The following is a 25,396-nucleotide window of genomic DNA, read 5'->3' as shown; positions in this document are numbered from 1 at the left end:
TTGCTAATGTTAGCGTAACAGTGCTAACGTTAGCGTAACGTTGCTAATGTTAGCATGCGCAGCTCAACATTACCGCTTGCCAGTACATACGTTCTTGATGTTTTTGTTTTCTGGTGAGCGAAGTGAGCCCAAATTGGAACAAGACCAATTATATTTAAACATTTTAACAGAAAATATATGTTTTTCTCTAATAAATAACTTTTTTAAATATTTAACTTAGCCGGTGAATATATAATAGCTGCAACTCTGCGGCTCGACAGAAAACACACTCAAAAAACTCAGAAGCGATCGCTATGAAGGTTGCGGGTGTGCCCACCAGCGCCAACTGTCGGCCAGATACCACTCTTGTATGTAAACAAAACCTTCAATTCTTCTCTGTCGACGTTGACGACAAGACGTATCAATACTCGCTGTAGAACCTGGAGTTTTCTCAACATATTTGGTGAAGTACTTCATTTTGGTTTGAGCTTTCGCAGTGCAGGTGTTTCATCTTCATCTTAAATCTTGAACTCGTTTTTGGATAGATTTAATTTTTGATGACAAAGAGAGTATGGACTTTCTTTGACTTTTAAATGACCGACCCTTCCCTTAGACGGAAGTGTGTTTAGGCTTTTAGCAATTATCTTATCACGTTATAAATTAATTATAGATTTTCCTCTATATATTTTATATCTCAACCGCCTTTATTAGGCCTCTTCGATTAGCTTTCCATTTATAATAAACATCAAAATAAATTTTAATGATTTGTTTATATGCGACCTTTCCTGAGAGTAGGCGGTCCTAACTTGGAAACCGAAGTTAAACAACGTTGAGCCCTTTCAATCGTAAATAGCTTTTAAAGAGCTAATGATTTAAAACTTATTAAATGAATATTTTTTAATAGATATTTTATGAAAGATTTTCTTTGAATAGTCTTCGTACTGTTTCAAAGATGAACTAACGTTTAGTTTATTTATGCTACGCAGTTTGCGCTCTATCGTTACGATAGAGAGAGAGAGAGTCACGGTTTCACTTTGCAGAAAGAGTAAATCGATTTTGACGTTTTGTTCATTCTTCTTTCAAAGCTTATATGTTTTAAATTCTATTTTAAAGGAACTTTTTAATTGAAAAACCTTTCAGTTTTTTCCTTTGGTCAAATAACTTGTTTTTTTGACGAAACGTAAGTGGGCTCTTCTCTTAGGTGCGGAATCAAGAGAGAGAGAGAGAGAGAGATAGAGACGGAGGGAGAGAGAGGAGAGAAAACGTTCCGTTCTTTATCTCGTCCCTAGCGGGTAACGTTGTTCTCGAGTTACTCTCGTCCCTAGTCTCTGTACGGGGAGAAAGGATAAAACGTTTTAGTTTTTTTTTTTTTATTCTCGTCCCAAGGCAATGTACGGTGAGAGATTGAAAACGTAGTTTTGAATGAACTAGTGTTTAGTCTCTTCCCCAGCCACTGAATTTTTTATCTTAAAATATGTTTACTGTTTTTTGCTGGTATTAATGTGCTTGCATTATACGACTGATTTCGCAATTACAACCTTTTGATGAGGGTAGAATTGCGTGCTTCAGGTAGAAATCAGTTTTATTCATACCTGATGTGAATTGTTAAAAGATTCGATTTCAGTGAAATAAGTGCAAAACAGAAAATCGTAGTGATAAAGTGATATTGCGCAAAGTGTTATCAGTGTTGCGACCGAGGGTTCGTCTGTTCGTGCCTGTCGTTCGCCTAGTCCAGGACCTCTTGCAAGCTCCCAAGCCCAGGGGAGAAGTAATGTCGTACGACTTATGGATTCGAGAGGCCTTGATCAGCGAACAGACGTTCCCTCTATGGTATCGGGTGTATCTTACCAAGATCACCCCTACCATAAGGCGAGAGAGACGATTTTCTCTTCGTCATCCGAAGGCTTTTCGCATAAGAAACCGTTAAACAAGGTTTCGAGGCCCTTTAAGCGAAAGTCAGTCCTTTCAGGACAGGTCCAGCGTCCTGGTTTTAACCATTAGGACAGCTCTGACCCTATGCAGTCATCGGAAGACTGCTCGCCGCCTAAGAAAAGCGTAACACAGACTCCGAGAGTCTTTTTGTAGGCAAGGTTTTGCGGTCACAGACGTTACCCTCGTCTCGTACCGCAACCATTCCCGTTGATCCTAAATGGGTTGTACGGCAAGACATGCAGAATAAGCTTGCCTCCCTTATGGAAGACTATTCTGCCGATAAGTCCGTTGAGCCTAGCCGTTTATCTCATCGAGATCCTGGCTTTCAGCCACCCTAACGTTCCTTTGTGCATCCTGTTGACGTTGGCGTAGCTAAGTCACGTCAGTCAGGTTGTCTAGAACCACACTCGATGCGGTCTCGTGTGGATTTTCAGCCACATTTGGACGTTAGGCCACTTGCTGATGCTCCTGTTGACGTTCAGGACGTTCGCTAACAATCGGAGTTGACTTGTTTTGACGCTGAGCGTCAACCTCCGCATTCTAGAGTTGTTTTGACTGCTCAGTCTAGGTGGTCAAAGCAGTCTCGAGTGGACGCTGTGCGTCCTCACGCACCTGTTGTTGTTGACAGCTCACAGACTGTCAAGCAGTTACATGACGTTGCGTCCTGGTCTCTCGCACCTGTTGTTGTTGACAGTTCACAGACTGTCAAGCAGTTACATGACGTTGCGTCCTGGTCCGCTACTAATGCACCAGTGCGTGTGGACTCTGCTTGTAAAGCATTGCCACCACGGTAGGTCTCTCCCTTGCTTGAGACTCAGCTGTTGTCGGACAAGGTTCCTTCAGATGAGGAAGTTGCTGTTCCCCCTCCTACTGATATTCCCGTGAGGACTCTGTCAGACGGAGAGGAGCCTAAAGCTGCTTAGCCCTCTATGGACTTTAAATAAATCATGCTGATTTTTAAGGATCTTTGCCCGGATCTTTTTGTAACTGCTGCTCCTCGTTCGCCTAAACGTCAGAGCTTACACTAGGCCTAGCTACTTCGAAGCCGTTGTTTTATAAGCTAGTGCTCTCTCGCTCTCCTAGAGAGCTTTATGTTTGCTAGGCGACTGGTTTATCACCAGGAGGAGTTTGGGGGATACAGCATTTGCTTTCCCTTCTTTTAAACTGGCTTATAGAGCGAGAGTCTGATATGACACGAGAGAAGTTCTCGGCTTGGGAGTTCCTGCCTCTGCCCAGATAGACTTCTCAAACCTCATAGACTCTCCCTGGCGCCTGGCCATGAGACGCTCCAAGATTTTACAGGTCAACTTCACAGCTGTTTTCGAGCCTTTGAAGTTTTCCTGTACAATTATGTCATGCATAAACAAGGCTTTCAGGGATGGCTCCAATGATCTGACAGCCACGTTCTCTGCAGGAACAAGTCCCTCAGGGATGGCTCCATGATTTGGCAGCCATGTTCACTGCAGGAGTACGTAAGAGACAAGTGCGCTCAATGTGTTCATTGTCAAGACAAACTTCACGATGAAGTCTACCAGGCTGTCTTGACAGCATTTATGGAAGGCGACTGGATGGTCTCTCTCGACCTTCAGGAGGCATACTTCCACATTCCTATACACCCGGATTCCTAACCGTTTCTGAGGTTTGTTTACAGGAATGTGGGGTACCAGTTTCGAGCCCTGTGCTTTGGCCTCAGTCCTGCGCCTCTCGTGTTTACGAGGCTCATGAGGAATGTGGCAAAATCCCTCCATATATCGGGGATCCGAGCCTCCCTGTACTTGGACGACTGGCTTCTCAGAGCATCATCCAGCCTTCGCTGTCTGCAGGATCTACATTGGACGTTGAGTCTGGCCAGGGAGTTGGGACTTGTGGTCAACCTAAAAGTCCCAACTGATCCCATCCCAGATTATTCTATTTTTGGGGATGGAGATTCGCAGTCAAGCCCTGCTCGAAGTCCAACTTATGCTGAAAAGAAAACGTTTATTCAGTCAGGAGTTGGAACAGTCTTGTAGGGACTCTCTCATCCCTGGAGCAGTTTGTCTCACTAGGGAGACTACCCCTTCTGCCTCTCCGGTTCCATCTATCCTCTCACTGGAACTAGGACAAGACATTAGAGACGGTATCATTCCCAGTCTCCAAACCAATAAAGGCATGCCTGAAATGGTGGGACAGCAATATCAGTCTGAGAGAGGGACTATCCCTAGCAGTCAAAAACTCAAACCATGTGTTGTCCTCAGACGCGTCGGGTTTGGGTTGGGGTGCGACCCTGGACGGTCGGGAATGCTCGGGTCTGTGGACCTCAAGTCAGAAGAGCATGCACATCAACGGCAAGGAGCTATTATCAGTCCACTTGGCCTTGATGATATTAGAAAGCGTCTTCGAAACTAAGTGGTAGAGGTCAACTCAGACAACACCACCACTATGGCGTACATCTCCAAGCAAGGAGGCACACACTTCTTCACGCTGCTCGAGATCGCAAGGGACCTTCTCTTATGGTCAAGAATTCGAGGCATCTCCCTGTTGACGAGATTCATCCAGGGGGACTTGAACGTCTTGGCAGACTGTCTCAGTCGGAGGGGTCAGGTGATACCCACAGAATGGACCCTCCACAAGGACGTGGGCAAGAGTCTTTGGGCTACTTGGGGTCAACCCACCATAGACCTCTTTGCCTCCTCGTTGACCAAAAGGTTACCAATCTTTTGCTCTCCAGTCCTAGATACAGAAGCAATCTACATAGACGCGTTTCTACTGGATTGTTCTTTTATGGACTTATATGCATTCCCACCATTCAAGATAGTCAACAAGGTACTGCAGAAGTTCGCCTCTCACGGAGGGACAAGGTTGACGTTGGTTGCTACCCTCTGGCCCGCGAGAGAGTGGTTCACCGAGGTACTTCAATGGCTGGTAGACTTTCCAAGAAGTCTTCCTCTAAGGGTAGATCTGTTACGTCAGCCCCACGTAAAGAATGTCCATCAAAGCCTCCCCGCTCTTCGTCGGACTCCCTTCAGACTATCGAAAGACTCTCAAGAGCTAGAGGCTTTTCGAAGGAGGCAGTCAGTGCGATTGCAAGAGCTAGGAGAGCTTCTACCATTAGAGTATACCAGTCGAAGTGGGAAGTCTTTCGAGACTGGTGCAAGTCAGCATCTGTGTCCTCGTCCAGTACCTCTGTAGCCCAAATCGCAGATTTTCTTTTACATCTGAGAAAGGTTCGCTCCCTTTCAGCTCCCACGATTAAGGGCTACAGGAGCATGTTGGCTTCGGTCTTTCGACATAGAGGCTTAGATCTTTCCAACAATAAAGATCTCCAAGATCTCCTTAAGTCTTTCGAGACCTCTAAGGAACGTCGTTTGGCAACTCCTGGATGGAACTTAGACGTGGTCCTAAGGTTCCTCATGTCAGACAGGTTTGAGCCATCACATTCAGCCTCCCTGAAGGATCTCACCCTCAAGACACTTTTCCTAGTGTGCTTGGCTTCGGCTAAAAGGGTCAGTGAACTTCATGCCTTCAGTAAGAACATCGGCTTTTCTACAGAAAAAAGCCACTTGTTCACTTCAACTTGGTTTCCTGGCCAAAAATGAACTGCCTTCTCGTCCTTGGCCTAAATCTTTTGATATTCCTTGCCTATTAGAGATCGTAGGCAACGAACTTGAAAGATTATTATGTCCTGTTAGAGCTCTTAAGTTCGATTTAGCTCGTACTAAGTCATTACGAGGGAAATCTGAGGCATTATGGTGCTCAGTTAAGAAACCTTCATTGCCTATGTCAAAGAATTCTTTGTCATATTTTATCAGATTTTTTTAATACGAGAAGCTCATTCTCACTTGAATGAGAAAGACCGATGTTTGCTTAAGGTTAAGACGCACGAAGTTAGAGATATAGCAACCTCTGTGGCCTTCAAGCAAAATAAATCTCTGCAAAGTATTATGGACGCGACTTTTTGGAGAAACAAGTCAGTGTTCGCGTCATTTTACTTAAAAGATGTCCAGACTCTTTACGAGAACTGCTACACACTGGGTCCATTCGTTGCAGCGAGTGCAGTAGTGGGTGAGGGTTCTACCACTACACTTCCCTAATTCCAATATCCTTTTAATCTGTCTCTTGAAATGTTTTTAAATTGTTTTATGGGTTGTTCGGAAGGCTAAGAAGCCTTTCGCATCCTGGTTGATTTGGCGGGTGGTCAAAGTCATTTCTTGAGAGCGCCCAGATTAGGGGTTTGATGAGGTCCTGTTGTATGGGTTGCAGCCCTTGATACTTCAGCTCCTGGGAGTCTGTCAGCATCCTAAGAGGATCGCTGGGCTCCGTGAGGAAGACAGACTTACAAGGCAGAGTAATCGTCTAAGTCAACTTCCTTACCAGGTACCTATTTATTTTGGTTTTGTTATATTGATAACTGTCAAAATGAAAAAACTCTTAGCTTATACGCTGTAAACATAATTAACTTTGGTCTCTACCCACCTCCTTGGGTGTGAATCAGCTATTATATATTCACCGGCTAAGTTAAATATTTAAAGATGATATTTTAATTATAAAATAAATTTTTGAATATACTTACCCGGTGAATATATAAATTAAATGACCCTCCCTTCCTCCCCAATAGAGACACAGCGGGACGAGAAGAATTGAAGGTTTTGTTTACATACAAGAGTGGTATCTGGCCGACAGTTGGCGCTGGTGGGCACACCCGCAACCTTCATAGCGATCGCTCGCGAGTTTTTTGAGTGTGTTTTCTGTTGAGCCGCAGAGTTGCAGCTATTATATATTCACCGGGTAAGTATATTCAAAAGTTTATTTTATAATTAAAATATCATGATTCAGCTGGTTTTCATCTCCATTTTAACCGCAACAACAACAACCAGTTCAGTTACTTGAAGTTAGTCGAACTGGTTGTTCTGTTTGTTTGTGGTTGAAATGAAGGTCAAATTTGGTTAAATCACATTATTTGCTACTGGGAAACATATTTTCTGTTCAAAATGATACCCTGTAATACAGTAAAACTTTACCGGATATTTACCATATTGTATAATATTGTATGTAGGCTGTCTCCGTTCACCGTTTATGGATACAGCCTTGTATGTATTTGTTCCCATACTTACAAACCTTCTGCTATTTATTTGAATATTACTTCTCGTGGTAGCTGGAATGCAGCCATTAGATTTTAAGTGCGAGGTGGCAACCCTACCTAACCACTGTTGTGGGTAGGTGGGGGGTGGCTGGGCGCTACCCAGCCTCTTATATCTACTCACGGTTCAGTAAACCACGTCACTTTACTTTTGGCTGGTAGAGAGAGGGTGTCGTCTCTCTCTCCCTTCAAGGCTTAGCCCTTTACTACTATTGCTTTACACTAATTTTTTTTTTTTACAGATATGACTTGCGTTTCTACACAATGCACCATGCACAATGGTGGTTTCAGATGTCGATGTTCATTCGGTGAGTTATCGGAAGGGTTCCTCTGCGCTGACGACGACTCTCTGGGGTTTCATCTCCTGTTCACGGGATGGGTTTATTCTTCTCCCTCGAAAGAGAACTTTTAATCTTTTTATTTTTTCCTCAGCGCTTCATGATGACATCCGGTGTGAAGTCAGTGACTGTGGCTGTGGCTAATGTCTTAGCTGTCGACAAGGTCTACTCTCGTTCGCCCTTCCTTTGACTTCTGCTGACAATAAGTCTTCTCGCCTTCTGCCGATCTCGTCGTCTCCCAACATCGTGAATTCAATTCGCGACTCCGAGGGACCGTCGTGACGAGAACTCAGAGAAACATTGTCTCTGAATTTTTATAGAAGACTGTATCTTTCAGAAATCACTGTGAAGAACCCTAGGGTTCAAGCTGAGCTCCAGGTTCGCAAAAAAACGAGAGCCTGAAGGCTGGTTGTAACTCAGGTCGTGAGAGCCCAAAGGTTCAGAGTGATGAGAGTCCAGAGAATCTGTTGTGAGAGCCGACAGACTCGTTCTAACGGTTGTCGCGAGGACCAAAAAGTTCCTCGTAACGTTTATGAGAGCCTGAAGGTTCTGTGTAACAGTGTCGTGCAAACCCAAAGGTTTCACGTGAGGGGGGACCAAGGTATCTCTGTTATGAGAGCCGAAGGCTCAACGTAACGTCTAGTCTGAGAGTCCGAAGGGTCAATGAAAACAGGGTTGCGCAGTCCCGAAGGATCCACTCAACGGGAAGCCGAGGTTTCCCTGCTACGAGAACCAGAAGGTTCAGCATAGCGGGTAGTACGAGAGTCCGATGTAACCTGGGTTGTGAGATCTCAAGGGAGCTGTGCAACGAGAGACCGAAATCTCCCTGTCAACTGAATCCTGAATCTCAGCGTGACTGTGAGAACAAACACCCGCTGGCACATAGTTATCACCGTTGCGAGAGCCCTAAGGCTCAGCGCAACTGGAACCGAAGCTTCTACGTAACGAGGCTCCAAAGTTCCTCTGGTGTCATGAGAGCTCGAAGGCTCAATGTGACGGGAACCCGAAGGTCCCAGGTTCCGAAAGCTCACATACTCTCTACAACGGGAGGCCAAAGGCTCATGTTCATTCAGAACAGCGTGTTGATCACGAGACCCCGAAGGGTCAATGTGAGTGGAACCCTGAGGTTCAAAAAGGCGTCTCCTTACAGCTCTAGGAGGGGAGGGATCATAAAGTTATCCACCCGACGGACCTCCGAAGGGGAGCGTCTAGCAGACTCCTCGTCTGGCCAAAGCTTGCCTCTTCCGGAAGGGAGGCTTGTCTGCCCGTGGTGGCCTACGCGATTCCACCTCCGCCCTTGGATAAGAAGTGAGAGAACCCTGAGAATTTACGAGCCGCCGCTGCCCTTTGGCGGCTCTCTCTAGAACGAGAGATGTGTACACTAGGAGAGTGAGCTTTCACCACCCCTCCCCTGGTGGAACGGGAACACTCGGAGTCAGACATGGGAGACCAAAAGTCTAGCTGAGGAGTGCAGCACCTGCGCCCTCAGAAAGAGGAAAAACCTCTACGGAGATAAACGCCTGCTGCCCGCTCCCCTCTGAAGTAGGTCAAAGAAAACCTCCTTCGAGGGGAGGCCACCAAAGACCAGTGATGGCCAAATCGTAAGTAAATTACTCATAACTGAGGTGCCCCCTGCGGGAACAGACGGGGCCTACTCACTAGGGAAGTCAACAACGTCCTTTGCAGCACAAGGTTGACTTGGAGTAACCAGGGCTTCGCTGCCACTCTCCCGTTCCTGTGAAATAACTGGCAGCTTCAGGAAGAGGTAGAAGACCAGTGTTTCTTCAACTTCGAGGAAGACCTGGAAGGCGAAGAATTACGCTTGGACTTCTTCCGCCGCCCGAACCTCTCCCACTGTTAGGCAGACCACTCTCTATGCTCTACACAGGTGTCGTCCCTCGAGCACCGGCGGCCCCAACAAGTTGTACAAAGCAGGCAGGGTTCCTTCTTTATGGCGGACATGAAGGTACCGCAAGCGCAGAATTCGGGACCTGGACAAGTATGCATGGGACTAAGTCGCTCACACTCATACAAACTGAAAATAAAAAGAAAAAGCAAATTATCAAAGCCATATTAATCGGGAGAAAGCGGAAGCACGACCGTCTCTACCGAGCCAAGAAAACAAAGTGGTTACTCAACCCACTTGTGTGAGTGAGGGGGGTTGCCGGGCTAGCCAACTCCTACCCGCTAACTAGCAGGTGCGATAGTTATCCTTCACTAAATTTATCGTGGCTTGTTCAGCTTCGCCGAAAACGATACAGTATACCCAATATGAATAGTGGAAGTGTTTGTGTTTGTGCTGCAACAATGATAGAATTATAAAAAAACAAGCCTGGTTTCCTCACTAACGACCTGGAACTGACATAGTCAACATAGTAAACCAAATAGAAGTTCATGATGCCAGTTTACATTTGATATGTATATTCAAAATATATACTAAATTAGAAATTGAGTAATTACTCAAGTGTTGCTATTTGTGAACTTTATTTTTCAATATTAAACTTAGCCGGTGATTATATAAGCTGCAACTCTGTTGCTCGACAGAAAACTCTACGTTAAAAATCCGCCAGCGATCGCTATACAGGCAGGGGGTGCACATCAACAGCGCCATCTGTCGGGCAGGTACTCAGTACTCAATGTAAACACAGAACTCAATTTTCTCTCTGTCGGGCTACCGGCAAGACCTACTAATTCGCTGTGCTAACTGGATTTGTTTTCACAACTATTGGTGAAGTACACTATTCTAGTTTTGAGCTTTCGCTATGCAGGTGTTTTATCTTCATCTCAAAACTTGAACTCGTTTTGGATAGATTTAATTATGGTGACAAAGATAGTATGGACTTTCTTTCACTTTTAAATGGCCGACCCTTCCTTTAGACGGAAGTATGTTTAGGCTTTTAGTAATTATATCACGTTATAGATTTTCCTCTATATATTTTATATCTCTCCGCCTTTATTAGGCCTCTTCGATTAACTTTCCAATTATTATAAACATATAAAATAATTTTAATGTTTTGTTTATATAGACCTTTCCTGAGAGTAGGCGGTCCTAACTTGGAAACCGAAGTTAATCAACGTTGAGCCCTTTATATCGTAATTAGCTTTTAAAGAGCTAAGGATTTAAAACTTTGTAAATGTAATATTTTATGAAAGATTTTCTTTGATAGTCTTCGTACTGTTTTCAAAGATGAACTAACGTTTAGTTTTTTATGCTACGCAGTTGTTGACGTTCAGGACGTTCAACATGCGCTCTATCGTTACGATAGAGAGAGAGTGTATCACGGTTTCACTTTGCAGTAAGAGTAAATCGATTCTGACGTTTTGTTCATTCTTTCTTAGCTTAAATGTTTTAAATTCTAATTTAAAGGAACTTTTTATTTGAAAATCCTTTCAGTTTTTTCCTTTAGTCAATTAACATGTTTTTTTTTTTTGACTATATATAATTGGGCTCTTCTCTTAGGTGCGAAATCAAGAGAGAAAGAGAGAGAGAGATAGAGACGGAGGGAGAGAGAGAGGAGAGTAAACGTTCCGTTCAAGCGGGTAACGTTGTTCTCGTGTTACTCTTGTCCCTAGTCTCTGTACGGGGAGGAAGAATAAAACGTTTTTTAGGTTTTTATTCTCGTCCCCAGGCTATGTGCGGTGAGAGATTGAAAACGTAGTTATATGAACTAGTGTTTAGTCCCTTTCCCAGCCACTGATTTTTCTTTTTATCTTAAATATGTTTTCTGTTTTTTGCTGGTATTATGAGCTTGCATTATACGACTAATTTCGCAATTACTACCTTTTAATAAAGGGTAGAATTGCGTGTTTCAGTTAGAAATAAGTGCAAAACAGAAAATCGAAGTGATAAAGTGATATACGCAAAGTGTTACAGTGTTGCGTCCGAGGCGCAAAGTTACAGTGTTGCGTCCGAGGGTTCGTCTGTTCGTGCCTGTCGTCCTCCCAGTCCGGGACCTCTTGCAAGCTTCCAAGCCCAGGGGAGAAACAATGTCGTACGACCAAAGGGTTCGAGAGGCTTTAATCAGCGAACAGACGTTCCCTCCGTGGTTTCGGGCGTTTCTACCCAAGATCGCCCCACCCACACAAAGACGAGAGAGCCCATTTATTCCTCGTCTGCGGAAGAGGTTTCTCGTAAGAAACCATGGACCAAGGTCTTGCGGCCTCTTAAGCGCAATTCGGTCCCTTCCGCGCAAGTCCAACGGCCCAGTTGTAGCCACTGGGTCAGTTCGGACTCGCTGCAGTCTTCCGACGACTGATCACCTCCTAAGAGAGGCAAAGCGGTACCGCATCAGGCAGTCACACCGTCTGTTTCCGCACCTGCTCCTGTAGGCCATAAGTGGTCTTTGCTGCAGACCATGCAGTCTCAGTTAACGTCATTGATGCAGGACTTTCGTGCGGAGAAGGTTGACGCTGCACCAACCTCTAGCCTACAACCAACCACGGTTGTGCGTCCTGTGGACGCTGAGGCGACCTTCTGCCGTACTCCAGCTGAGAGAGTCCCGCCACCCATGCGTTCCAGTGTACCCTGCCAGCCGCATGTTGACGTTCAGTAACGCACGGAACCTTCCGTTGACGTTCGCGAGGTACAACAACAGTCTAAGTTGTTTTGTTTTGACGCGATGCGTCAACCCCCGCATTCTAGAGTTGTTTTGACTGCTCAGTCTAGGCAGTCAAAGCAGTCTCGAGTGGACGCTGTACGTCCTCACGCACCTGTTGTAGTTGACAGTTCAGTTGTTGACAGTTCACAGACTGTCAAGCAGTTACATGACGTTGCGTTCTGGTCCGCTACTAATGCACCAGTGAGAGACTCGGCTTTTATCGGACAAGGTTCCTGTAGATGAGGAAGTTGCTGTTCTCCCTCCTACTGATATTCCCTTGAGGACTCTGTCAGATGGAGAGGAGCCTTAAGCTGCTTAGCCTCCTATGGACTTTAATTAAATCATGATGATTTTTTAAGGATCTTCGTCCGGATCTTGTCTCTGCTGCTCCTCGTTCGCCTAAACGTCAGAACTTACACTAGGCCTAGCTACTTCGAAGCCGTTGTTTTTAAGCTAGTGCTCTCTCGCTCTCCTAGAGAGCGTTACGTTGGCTAGGCGACTGGTTCTTTCACCAGGAGGAGTTTGGGGGATACAGACTTTGCTTTCCCTTCTTTTAAACTGGTTTATAGAGCGAGTGTCTGATATGACACGAGAGAAGTTCTCGGCTTGGGAGGTCATGCCTCTGCCCAGATAGACTTCTCAATTCTGGTAGACTCTCCCTGGCGCCTAGCCAGGAGACGCTCCAAGTTGTTTACAGGTCAACTTCTCAGCTGTTGTCGAGCCTTTGAAGTTTTGCTGTACTATTATGTCACGCATAACAAGGCTTTCAGGGATGGTAAACGGTTCCGCCTCAGTCGCTAACCCCGTCTGTTGCCACACCTGCTCCCGTAGACCCTAAATGGGCTTTGCTGCAAGACATGCAGTCCAAGCTTGTGTCCTTGATAGAGGACTTAAATGCGGAGAAGAACCTTCTGGCCAACAACCTTCCAATCGGTCGGTTGTGCGCCCTGTTGACGCTGAGGTAACCTACTCGCGTCTGCAAGTTGAGGTGGTTCCTCCACCGATGCGACCCAGTGTGGGTTGCCAGCCGCACGTTGACGTTAAGCGACGCTCGGAGGTGGTTGTTGACGTTCAGGACGTTCAACAACCAGCAGATGTGACTTGTTGTGACGCAGTGCGTCAACCTCAGCAACCCGGTAGGGTGTTGACTGCACAACCCAGACGGTCTAGACAGTTTCGGGTTGACGCTGTACTTCCTCGCGCTCCCATGGTTGTTGACAGTTCACAGACTGTGCAGCAGTTCCATGATATTGCGTCCGGCTCCGTCACGCATCCACCAGTGCGACCGGATTCAGCGAGTCAGACGTTGCCCACTCCGTTGCCGTTTCCTCATCAGTTTCGGATGAGGAACCCTCTGATGAGGACGTTGCTGAACAAGACGATCAGCCCCCAGCCCTGCTATCCATCCAGAAGATGCTGAAGAAGGAACGCTGCTCAGTCAGGCTGTGGATGAGTCTGATAGGGACGCTGTCATCCGTGGATCAATTTGTGTCACTAGGAAGACTACACCTCCGTCCTCTTCTATACCATCTAGCTTTTCACTGGAAAAAGGACAAGACGCTAGAAGCGGTCTCGATCCCGGATTCCGAAAAGATAAAGTCTTGTCTGACTTGGTGAAAGGACTATATCAACCTAAGAGAGGGTCTTCCCCTGACTGTTCAGACTCCCAACCACGTTCTCTTCTCGGACGCATCGGATGTAGGCTGGGGTGCGACATTAGACGGTCGGGAATGCTCGGGATTATGGAACTCGAGTCAAAGGACAATGCATTTCAACTGCAAGGAGCTACTGGCAGTACGTCTGGCCTGGAAAGCTTCAGGTCTCTCCTTCAAGGCAAAGTGGTGGAGGTGAACTCGGACAACACCACGGCTTTGGCGTACATCTCCAAGCAAGGAGGGACCTACTCTCTGACGTTGTACGAGATTGCAAGGGACCTCCTCACCTGGTCAAAAGGTCTAGACATATCACTAGTAACGAGGTTCATCCAAGGCAACTTGAATGTCATGGCAGATTGTCTCAGTCAGAAGGGACAAATAATTCCAACAGAATGGACCCTCCACAAGGATGTATGCAAGAGACTTTGGGCCACCTGGGGCCAGCCAACCATAGATCTCTTCGCAACCTCGATGACCAAGAGGCTCCCAATATTTTGCTCACCAATCCCGGACCCAGCAGCAGTTCATATAGATGCCTTTCTCCTAGATTGGTCACATCTAGATCTATATGCATTCCCTCCGTTCAAGATTGTCAACAAGGTACTGCAGAAGTTCGCCTCTCACGAAGGGACAAGGTTGACGCTAGTTGCTTCCCTCTGGCCCGCGAGAGAATGACTCACCGAGGTACTTCGATGGCTAGTAGACGTTCCCAGAACACTTCCCCTAAGGGTGGACCTTCTACGTCAGCCACACGTAAAGAAGGTACTCCAAGGCCTCCACGCTCTTCGTCTGACTGCCTTCAGACTATCGAAAGACTCTCAAGAGCTAGAGGCTTTTCGAAGGAGGCAGCCAGAGCGATTGCTAGAGCAAGGAGAACATCCACCCTTAGAGTCTACCAATCGAAGTGGGAAATCTTCCGAAACTGGTGCAAGTCAGTATCCGTATCCTCGACCAGTACCTCTGTAACTCAAATAGCTGACTTCCTCTTATATCTGAGGAAAGAACGATCTCTTTCAGCTCCCTCTATCAAGGGTTACAGAAGCATGTTGGCATCAGTCTTCCGTCACAGAGGCTTAGATCTTTCCAACAATAAAGATCTACAGGACCTCCTTAAGTCTTTTGAGACCACGAAGGAGCGTCGTTTGGTTACACCTGGTTGGAATTTAGACGTGGTACTAAGATTCCTTATGTCAGACAGGTTCGAACCGCTACAATCAGCCTCCCTGAAAGATCTCACCTTAAAGACTCTTTTCCTGGTATGCTTAGCCACAGCTAAAAGAGTCAGTGAGATTCATGCCTTCAGCAAGAACATCGGATTCTCATCCAAAACGGCTACATGTTCTACAACTTGGTTTTCTAGCCAAAACGAGCTGCCTTCTCGGCCTTGGCCAATATCGTTCGATATTCCAAACTTATCGTATGGTTGGAAATGAACTAGAAAGAGTCTTATGCCCTGTAAGAGCTCTTAAGTTCTATTTAAAACGAACTAAACCTTTACGAGGCCCGTCTGAAGCTTTATGGTGTTCAGTTAAGAAACCATCTTTGCCTATGTCAAAGAATGCTTTATCCTATTTTATCAGACTGTTAATACGAGAAGCTCATTCCTATCTGAATGAGGAAGACCAAGCTTTGCTGAAGGTAAGGACACACGAAGTTAGAGCTGTCGCAACTTCCGTGGCCTTTAAACAAAATAGATCTCTGCAAAGTATAATCGACGCAACCTATTGGAAAAGCAAGTCAGTGTTCGCGTCTTTTTATCTTAAGAATGTCCAGTCTCTTTACGAGAACTGCTACACTCTGGGACCATTCGTAGCAACGAGTGCAGTAGTGGGTGAGGGCTCAACCACTACAATTCCCTAATTCCATAACCTTTTTAATCTTTCTCTTGAAATGTTTTATTATTGTTTTTGGGTTGTCCGGAAGGCTAAGAAGCCTTTCGCATCCTACTTAATTTGGCAGGTGGTCAAAGTCATTTCTTGAGAAGCGCCTAGATTAGAGGTTTTGATGAGGTCCTGTTGTATGGGTTGCAACCCTTGATACTTCAGCTCCTAGGGGTCGCTCAGCATCCTAAGAGGATCGCGAGGCTCCGTAAGGAAGACGTACTTTAAAAGGCAGAGTAATTTTTCAAGTCGACTTCCTTACCAGGTACTTATTTATTTTATGTTTGTTATTTTGAATAACTGCTAAAATGAAATAAAAAATCCTTAGCTCATAATAATGTAAACAATTATTGCTGGTCTCTACCCACCCCCCTGGGTGTGAATCAGCTTATATAATCACCGGCTAAGTTTAATATTGAAAAATGTTATTTTTATAATAAAATAAATTTTTGGATATACTTACCCGGTGATTATATATTAAAGGACCCTCCCTTCCTCCCCAATAGAGACCCAGTGGACCGAGGAGAAAATTGAGTTCTGTGTTTACATTGAGTACTGAGTACCTGCCCGACAGATGACGCTGTTGATGTGCACCCCCTGCCTGTATAGCGATCGCTGGCGGATTTTTAACGTAGAGTTTTCTGTCGAGCAACAGAGTTGCAGCTTATATAATCACCGGGTAAGTATATTCAAAAATTTATTTTATTATAAAAATAACATATTTTATGGACACTTGTACAAATTAAAACATTTGGTTACCGAGCTCATTGTCCTTATAGACAAAGTTGATTTCAAAGTATCTCCCCATCTTCCCCTCCTAGACAAGGGGGAAGATAGAAGTAAGGTAGAATGTTGGCCAAGTCATTAACCTTCCCCTTTTGTTAGCTCCCCAGTCCTAGATTCTAAGGCTCTCTGGCAAGATGCATTCCAACAACGGTGGGACAACATCGACATGTACACATTCCCACCATTCTGTCTGATGAGAAAAGTACTAAGCAAGACCAGAACATCGGTCAATCTTCCAAGGACCCTCATAGCTCCGCTATGTCATCACGCGGAATGGTTTCCGGCCCTTGTGCTGCTCCTGACGGAGCCTCTAAACAAACTTCCTTCACGACACAATCTACTCAGACAACCACATGTCAACTTTTCCACAAGGCAGTAGCTTCGCTACACCTTCACGCTTGTGGACTATCCTGCATCTCCTCTTTCAGAGAGGTTTTTTTGCAACAAGTCGCGAAAGGGGATGCCTGGATAGCTGCGTAAGTCATCAACTTTATTCTACCTGGCGAAGTGGAACGTCTTATGTGGTTGGTGCCACGGAAGGGGTCTCAATCCATTCAATTCCACTATTCCAGCAATAGTGGAATTGAGGAAGGAAATGCATCTTTCAGTTTCAACGGTTAAAGGCTATCGCTCAACCTTGAGTCTCGCCTTTAAACTGAAAGGAATGTGTATTTCCTCATCTTTAGAACTTCCATTCTCATACGTATTTGTGAACTTATCTGTCCTCAGTCAGAAGTGAGACCTCCCTCATGGCACGTGGTTCGAATTCTTTGGGACCTAGACGGCTTCCCATACGAACCATTACGACAGGCAGCAGTTTGCCCTCTAACTTGGAAGACGTTGTTCCTACTCGCCTTGGCCTCAGCCAAACGAGTTAACAAACTTCATGGTTTTTAGTCTGACGTCGCCCATTTATGAGGATGGGTAGAGGTAAGCTTCAGCTTTGTCCCTGAACTAGTTGTCTAGGCTCAGAATCCAGGTTTTGGATCCTAGGTTCGACTCCTTCCGGATAACGAGTCTCCGCTATGTAACTGTCGACCCAATCATCTGTTATTATGCCCAGTAAGATGATTGAGGCACTACCTCAAGAGATAAGCAGCAGCTTGGCCCAGAGCTGATTGTCAGCACTGGCAGAAACAAGTGGAGGATCATGGGAAACAATCTCCGCATGGGTTCGCAGGGTCACTGACCATGCTCTGAATCCCGATTCTCCTCCAGCATGTCATCCCAGACCCCACGATGTCAGTGGGGTAGCTACGTCACTGGCCGGCAAGAAGAAATACTCTGTGATGCAGGTATTGTAAGTGGGTGTGTGAAACATGCCAAACTACTTTCACCGCCCATTACTTGCAAGGCGTGACACACAGGACCCTCACTGTTTTCTATCGGTCCTGTGATGGATGCACAACAGCTGGTTTAGTACCTCAAGCTTCTTAATGGATAAGTAGCAGAAGGTTGAGGGTATTGGTTACCCAGGTTTTAGTCTGAGTGAATGAAAGGGAAAGTCTGGCTCCTTCCCCTTCTTCATCCTCCTCTCTCTTGGGAAAATCAGCATCCTGGGCCCTCTGCACAAGCTGGCCTCAAACCTCTGCAGGTAAACGATTGCTCCCTTGTGTATCCTAGTATTGTCCCAATACTGCCCCCATACCCTGGCAAGGTGGTATTGGGAATGTTTCGGTATCCTATGTTATTCCCTGCGAGTCTCAGAATAACCTTTACCTTAACAGTCACATTGCTAGTTTCTCACCACACACAGACCATGCTTAGTAGGTTTAGCGAAGTGTTAGGGTCTCCTTATTGTCGCTGTAATCTCTGCACAATAGGGAGTACCCCAGGTAAGGCCATAAAGCCAGATTGGGAGGGACATCCACCCTCTTAATGAATGAGTCACCCCTATTAAATAGCATTGGTTTGTATTCCAGTTTGGAACAAATGACAAAATGGAGGTAATTAAACATGCTTACCTGCCAACCCTTTCCCCCTTGAAGTCCAAGCAAAGTGAGCTCATCACAGGTGTGTGAGTGAGAGGGGTAGAAAGCTACCCCCCTGCTAACTAGCGGGATGGGTTGTTAACTGTCGCTAAGTTTTAGTGGCTCGTCCTTTCAGCTTTGCTGAAAGTAATACCCCTATCAAAGAGTTAAGGTTTGTATCGTTAGGAAATGAATTTGTCATTTTGGGAATATATAACAAATTTAAAAGTACAGTAATGTACATTTTTCCCATCTTTACAGTCTTGAGTCCTTTGAGTTACATTTATAGCTTCAACCAGGTCAAAATGTGGCTTGATCTCTATGTCTGGTGGGCGGGGTCCACTTTCCACCTGACAGGCTATTATGTTTACCTTGTTAAAAGTTCAAAAGACTGGTATAGCTTCGTTGAAAAAATTTATATAGCATGGCACTTCCCCCAATCTTGGGAGGTAGCCAAAGTACTCGGGTTATTATATTTAGGAAAAATACAAATTACTTTTTAAAAATTTGATTTTTCCTAACTATACAAACCTGAGTTAACAACCTTCCCCCTCTTAGCGAGCTAATACATTCTTATGCGTAAATGAGCATAAAGTTAGGAAACACTCTCCCTAATGGGGAAGAAAGCGTATGTCCGACTTCCCTCTGAGTGTGCTAGCTTAGGAACTCGCTGATCATGGTCTTGTGGGCGAGTCAGGCGCTCACCTTCCCACTTAGCCAGGAGTTCAAAGTGTGCTCCCAGCCATGCACCAAATTCATTCCTTGCCAACTCTAGACAGAGTTTGGTGTGCCCCCATATCTACGTGCCAAATCCATCATTCCCACTCTGGGCGGAGTTCAGAGCATGCGCCCATCTACACTCCAAACACCTTCCGCATCAAACCTTGAGGAGTTGTATGGCGCGCAAGTACAGGCAGGTCAGTGCACTCCCTTATCGACACGCCAACCTCCAATTGCGCAGGAAGACAACATGCGTAGGGACTCAACATACCTGCACGTATAGATGTCCAGGCAGTCAAGCAGGCGGTCTCAGGACCTACCCAATTTCCCTTGGCAGCACGTTAGGGTACTTCTAGGATTCCCTTGGAAGTCTCGAGTTCCTCAGTGAGGAGTTGTTCCTCTATGATTTTACACACAGGATTGACCATTAACCCCTCTGTCCGGTGATATTGGTGCCCTATCTCCGTAGAGGTCATCCAGATATGAACAGTATCTGCATACCAAGACCTCTATCGGCCATTATCCTGCTTGGGAGAGATTAGGCATCATCCCTATCAAGCTGAGGAAGAAGAGACGGGGTCAGCGATCGGATACTCCTCCCCTGTGGAACTCGGTTCATCCAAGAACTAGTAGAGGCTCGAGATCTCCGAGGTCGCTTATACGGTGAACTATCGGCTTTTACTGATAGACTTGGATCCTGCCGGTCCAAGCTCTTCGGCCGCTAAGGTATCTTCCCTCTCTCCTGCTCCCAGTGAGGAGTTAAGATTGAAGGAATCAATGAGGAAGGATACCACCTCGCTTCTCCCAGACTTCACCTTCCACCGCAAAAGCGAAGGGATAGGAAGATGATTCCCAAGAATTGGACTTTGACCATGGGCCACCAATCAAGTCCAAGGGAATACACTACAGACGCCAGGTCCACTTCCGTATAAACAGAGCATAGTGGCCTCCTCCCGAGTTCTCGCTCCTTTACTCGTAGACCAGTTGACGACTTACACCCTCCTCGGGCTCCTATGGATGCGAGCTTGGGAGAGGAAGAACCCTTTGACGACATATCTGATCACACTGAGGGCATGCTGCCTCCATCTGTCAGCCCTAAGGTCACCCCCTTGGAACAAAAAGATGCTGACCACGTCTTTCTGCTTGTCCTTTCCTGTATCAGGTAGATCAAGTCCTTTTGGGAGCCAGATCCAATTCTAACAGAGGGAAAGGACACTTCTCTCGATCTCTTATAACACTCCCAGGTCAACCAAGGCTAAAGTAGCCTTACCTCGGTCAGGGGTTCCAAAAAGAGAGCGTACATGCAAGTGGCAGGGAGAAAAACAATCCTTGAGATCTGTGAATTTGTCTTGGTTACTTCCTCCACCTTATGTCAGGCAAAGGAAGTACTACTACATAATGGATGGTGCAACGTCCCCTCTCCCTCTAGATCTGCCAATTCTGGTGTTGACCCAGAATCTACCCTTGGACAAGCTCTCCTTGTTGGTGGAGTTCTCTGTGACTGACGCTGCAAACATTGAGCTGGTGGCAGTGTTCTCTGTAAGCCACGTCATGGTTAGACTACTGGTTGATTGTGGTCGGTGGGGTACCTTTTCAGGATCAAAGATTTCTCCATTGAACAGAACAGGGAGATGATGTCCACCTTCGTGCTTTCTGGAACCCAGACTTGAGTTCCTGATGATTCACTATGTCCTCAATCAGTGGGTCGACTGGGTTTTGAGATGGCGTGTGCAGTCGTCTAAAAATTCATCAAGCAGGTGTCGAGGAGAGAAGCGATGAGACTGCATAACGCCACGATGGATGGTCCCTACCTCTTTAACGTGAAGGATATTGAGGCAGTTGTGGAAAGCTGGAGGAACTCAAGTCACAATGCCCTCCTCCAAAGAGATGTAACGTTTCGTCCTTATTCTGCTACACCCCTGCAGCAGCCTTCCCCCCTTTGGCAAATTGCCAAGGGCAGATTAAGGATCCTCAGCATCCACAGCAGGCAGCAGTTAGGAACCAGGGCCAAAGGGAACCCTATCGGGCCAGAGGACCTAGGAAAGGTAAGAGAGTGAGGAGAAAACAATGTAGATGTTCCTACTAGGGGCATTCCTTCAACCAGTCTACTGGCAGGGGATGCCTACAATGCAGATGCCAGAGTTGGATACTCCACGGGCCTTAACCTTGGTCGGTCACTGTCCTCAGGGCAGGATGCCACATCCCATTCATTCGCTCCCTCCCCTAACCTCGCATCCACCAAACATAAGTTCCTATATGAAGGAATCTACAAATGAACTAGCCCTTCAGGCCAAGGTCCATACCATGCTGGAGAAGAACTCTCTGCAAGAGAGATTGCGTCTATTTTATAGAAAAGGCATCTGGACGCTGGAGACCATTCCTAGACCCCTTTGCTCTGAACGATTTTGTACAACAGACTCCATTCAAGATGGACACAGCTCAGAGCTTCTCGCTCAACAACAGGATGTACCGTACCAGTTCAAGGTACAGTACTGGGTTTAGGCCTGTCCACAGCACCTCAGATTTTCACTTCAGTATTTTCTCTAGTGTGAACTTGGGCTCATAAGAACAGAATCTGCCTTCTCATCTAGACAACTGGTTGATTCTAGCAGACTTGATGGAAACTCTTCTCCTCCATTAAGGCAGGCTTCTTGAGTTTTGCCAAGATCTTGGGGACATAATGAATACTGCATTGAGAAGCCCTCCCTGCACCCAACTCAAAACCTGGTATACTTAGTGATGAACATCAATACAAATTTAGGCAAAGTCTTCCACTCCTTAGCAAGATTGGAGTGAATGAAACAAGCAGCCATCCTGTTTCTAACGCGAAACAAACTGCCAGCATATCTATGGCAGAAGTTCCTAGGATACCTCGCCTCCTTGGAAGCCCCGGTACCCAACGGTCGTCTCCGCACTCGAGCTCTCCAGTGACATTTGAAAACCTAGTCTTAGGACTGGGATTCCCCGGACTATCTGGTCCTGATAGGGTCGTAGCAGAAGAGAGATCTGAAGTTGTGGGTATCAGATACCAACCTACTCTGGGGAGTAGACCTCTCTCCTCCCGCCTATTGATGCTCTTTACAGGTGCATCAAAGGAAGGGTGGGGCCCTGATCTGTTGCAGCACATGAATTCTGAACCATGGTCTGAAGCTGAGGTACACTGCCACATAGACCTACAAGCCTTCAAGCATTTCCAGCAGCTTCTTTCAGGACACTCCGTGGTGCTGATGTGCAACAACTTGACGGTGGTGGCTTATCTAAACACGCAAGGAGGTACAGTTTTGCAGCCTCTTTGCCATCTGGTTGTAGAAATAATCTGATGGACAGGAGACAACTCAGTAACCCTCTCAGCACGCTTTATTCCGGGGAAGGCAAAAGCACCTAGGTGAGCAAACTGAGCAGGAGGACTCAGATAATTGGCTCTGAGTGGTCTTTTAATCATCAGATAGCCAACATCATCTTTACTTTGTGGGGTTTGCCGACAATAGACCTGTTCTCGGCATCCCTCAACCGGAAACTTCTGATGTACTGCTCTCGAGTACCAGATCTTGAGGCGTTCTGGCAAGACACCTTCCAACGCCCATGGGACCGGGACAACCTGGACGTCTATGCGTTTCCCACCTTCTGTCTAGTAAGGAGGCTTCTGAACAAAATAAGAGCATCACAAAGTCCATCAATGACCTTAATTGCTCCGATGTGGCAACATGCAGAATGGCTTCTGGACTTTCTACTTCTACTCTAGAAGCACCAAGAGAGCTCCCTCCACTTAATGATCTACTCAGAAAACCACATATGAAGATATTCCACAGAGCAGTAGCTTCACTATGGCTTCAAGCTTGGATATTATCCAGCATCTTCTTACGGCACAAAGTTTTTCACAACCAGTTGCAAGAAGGATGGCAAGATATCGAGAGTTGTTTTCTTCCTTCTACGAGACAAAGTGGTCAATCTTCTGTGGTTAGTGTCATTGAAGGGGTATCTCTCCTATCAGTGCCATTATATCAGTGATAGGGGAGTTTTCGTTTTACCTCAGGGAGGAAGAACTCTGCTCATTGTTTGCGGTAATCTATTGCTCAGCCTTAAGCCTTTTTTCTAGACTGAATGGAGTTAACATTTCTTCTTCGATGGAATTGTCTCTCCTCGTACAAAGCTTAGAGCTCACATCCCCCAGTCAGAAGTCAGACTTCCCCCTTGGAATGTAGTATGTGTACATCAATCCCTGAAAATAGCATCTTGCAAACCTCTTAGTTCTCAGATCATGATCTAACTCCTAAGACTGTTTTACTGTTAGCCCTGGCCTCTGTAAAAGTCTGCGAGCTACATGGTTTGTCCTATGATGTCGCCCATTCAAAGGGATGGTAGCAGGTGATACTCAACTTTGTCCCTGAGTTTATAGCCAAGACTCAAAATCTGGTTTTAGGGGATCCTGGATTTGGGCCCTTCTGTATTGACTCTCCATACTGTAACAAGTGATCCACAACAACTGTTTCTATGCCCTGTTAGGGCACTGAGGAAAGACCTTAAACGGAATGTTTGAGCTCGTCAATAGGTCAATAGACTTCGTAAGCACAGGCAAGGTCAAGAGGAGAGTTCCGAAGAACTCAATCTCTTCCTGGATCAGGAAGGTAATTGAACGAACCCTCCAATCAGACTCAACCCCTCTAGACCGTAGACTGAGAGTTTATGATGTCAGGGGTGTTATTACATCCCTTTAGTTCACAAAGAACTTCCCCTTCATTCAAAAAGAACTACAATGTGATGCAGGCCTTGCGTTTGGGCATCTGGAAACATCAAGCAATGGTCACCTCCCACTACCTGTTTGATGTAACCCACAGGAGTTTTAACACGTTTTCCTTAGGGCTTGTGGTGGTTCCATGAAACTTGGTTGGCAACACCTCAGCTCCCTTGTGGGACAAGTAGCAGTCAGTTGAGGGCAGATGTTACCCAGTTGTAAGTCTAGCATGACTGGCCTTTTTATCTTTCATTCTCCCCTCTTTTGGGGATAGAGCATCCAAGGAACTCTAGAAGCTGACCTCCTCTGACTGCAGATGAGTACCATTGTCCCTTGTGTAACCTGATACTGTATATGGAATATATTTATATCCCCAATCTCCCTGTGAGGTAGAAATTGATTAAGGCCCAGGTGAGAAAGAAGCTTAGCTCCAGGGTATGTCTTACCTGGCTGAGTCACAATTCTTAGTTCTCACACTTCTGCATAATTTATTAGGCCGTTATCTTGCCTTGAGAGGTAGCAAGGTAATAGCGTACACTCTTCCATAGATCGTGCAGAGTACAAGAGTTATGCCCCAGGTCAGTGACCAGCCAATTGGTCTTGGACTTCCGCCCACCTAAACGTGTCTCCATAGTAAAGAGCTGAAAGGTTTGCAATTGATGCCGGATTTAATGACAAGTTTGAAAATAATTTGTATTTATCCTAACCTTATAAATCTGTAGCTCTTTACACACACACTAGCCCTCCATCACCTACCCCTGGAAGTTGTGCCTGTAATTGCAAAGTGGCTTGGTTTGGCTACTGCGTTTGTGACGAGGTTGGTGGGTCTTACCTCCTGCTACCCCCGCTAAATAACAGAAGGTAGTTGCATCTTGCTTAAAGTTTCATGGCCAGTTTCAGCTGTCGTCAAAGTATATCTCCATATTAAAGAGCTTCAGGTTTGTATGGTTAGGAAATACCAATTATTTCCAAATTTATCATATTTAAACATTGAATCTTTACAATTTGTTTTGGTTTTATAGTTAGGTGTTGTTATGGAATTTATTGTAGTTAATTGAAAATTTTTTCACTTACCTACAGGTTGCTTTATATGTTGCATGGACTCTGGTGTTCGTATTTATAATGTTGAACCTCTTGCAGAAAAGGCACATTTACGTAAGTAGTGATTTTGAGTATTAGTATATAGCTTATAGTAACTTCTCATAGTGCTTAAGTTAGTATAGAGTACAGTATCTTGAGGGACATAGGACTGATGGTGAAGTACATATTAATTAAAAAAGATGGTAATGAACAGTTCTCATAAAATAATAAATACAGTACATTGAATCTTAAATTACAGTACTGTTCTTTATCCATAACATTTGATAAAATAGCGTTACATATATAGACATACTGTACTGTATATAAATTTATGATCAAAACTGCTACAGTAATTTTATTTTTGCTGGCCCTAGTAAGTAGTATATTTTAAATCTGCATAGTTCATAATTCTGTAATTAAATGTGTTTGTTCCCATACTAACAAACCTTCCGCTATTTACATGGATATTACCTCTAGTGTAGCTGGAAGGCAGCCATTAGATTTTAAGTGCGAGGTGGCAACCCTACCTAACCACTACAGTGGGTAGGAAGGGGAGTGTTGCTGGGGGCTACCCAGCCACATATATCTAGTCACGGTTCAGTGAGCTACG

General features: G+C 45.5%; 1 protein-coding gene across 2 annotated transcripts in view; it reads left to right on the top strand.

Moving 5' to 3' along the window:
- LOC137632332 (WD repeat domain phosphoinositide-interacting protein 4-like) overlaps positions 1–25,396 on the top strand; it is a 336,255-nt gene that overhangs the window by 269,517 nt on the left and 41,342 nt on the right. For both annotated transcript variants that reach the window (XM_068364264.1, XM_068364263.1), the window contains exon 2: positions 24,787–24,861. In XM_068364264.1, coding sequence (XP_068220365.1) covers positions 24,804–24,861 — 58 coding nt within the window. In that variant the 5' untranslated portion in view covers positions 24,787–24,803. The remainder of the gene's footprint in view (positions 1–24,786; positions 24,862–25,396) is intronic.

Source organism: Palaemon carinicauda, chromosome 41 (assembly GCF_036898095.1).
Source record: "Palaemon carinicauda isolate YSFRI2023 chromosome 41, ASM3689809v2, whole genome shotgun sequence".
In the NCBI taxonomy this organism is placed as follows: domain Eukaryota; kingdom Metazoa; phylum Arthropoda; class Malacostraca; order Decapoda; family Palaemonidae; genus Palaemon; species Palaemon carinicauda.
Note: the sequence above shows the minus strand (reverse complement) of the source record. Positions and strands in the feature narration are given on the sequence as shown.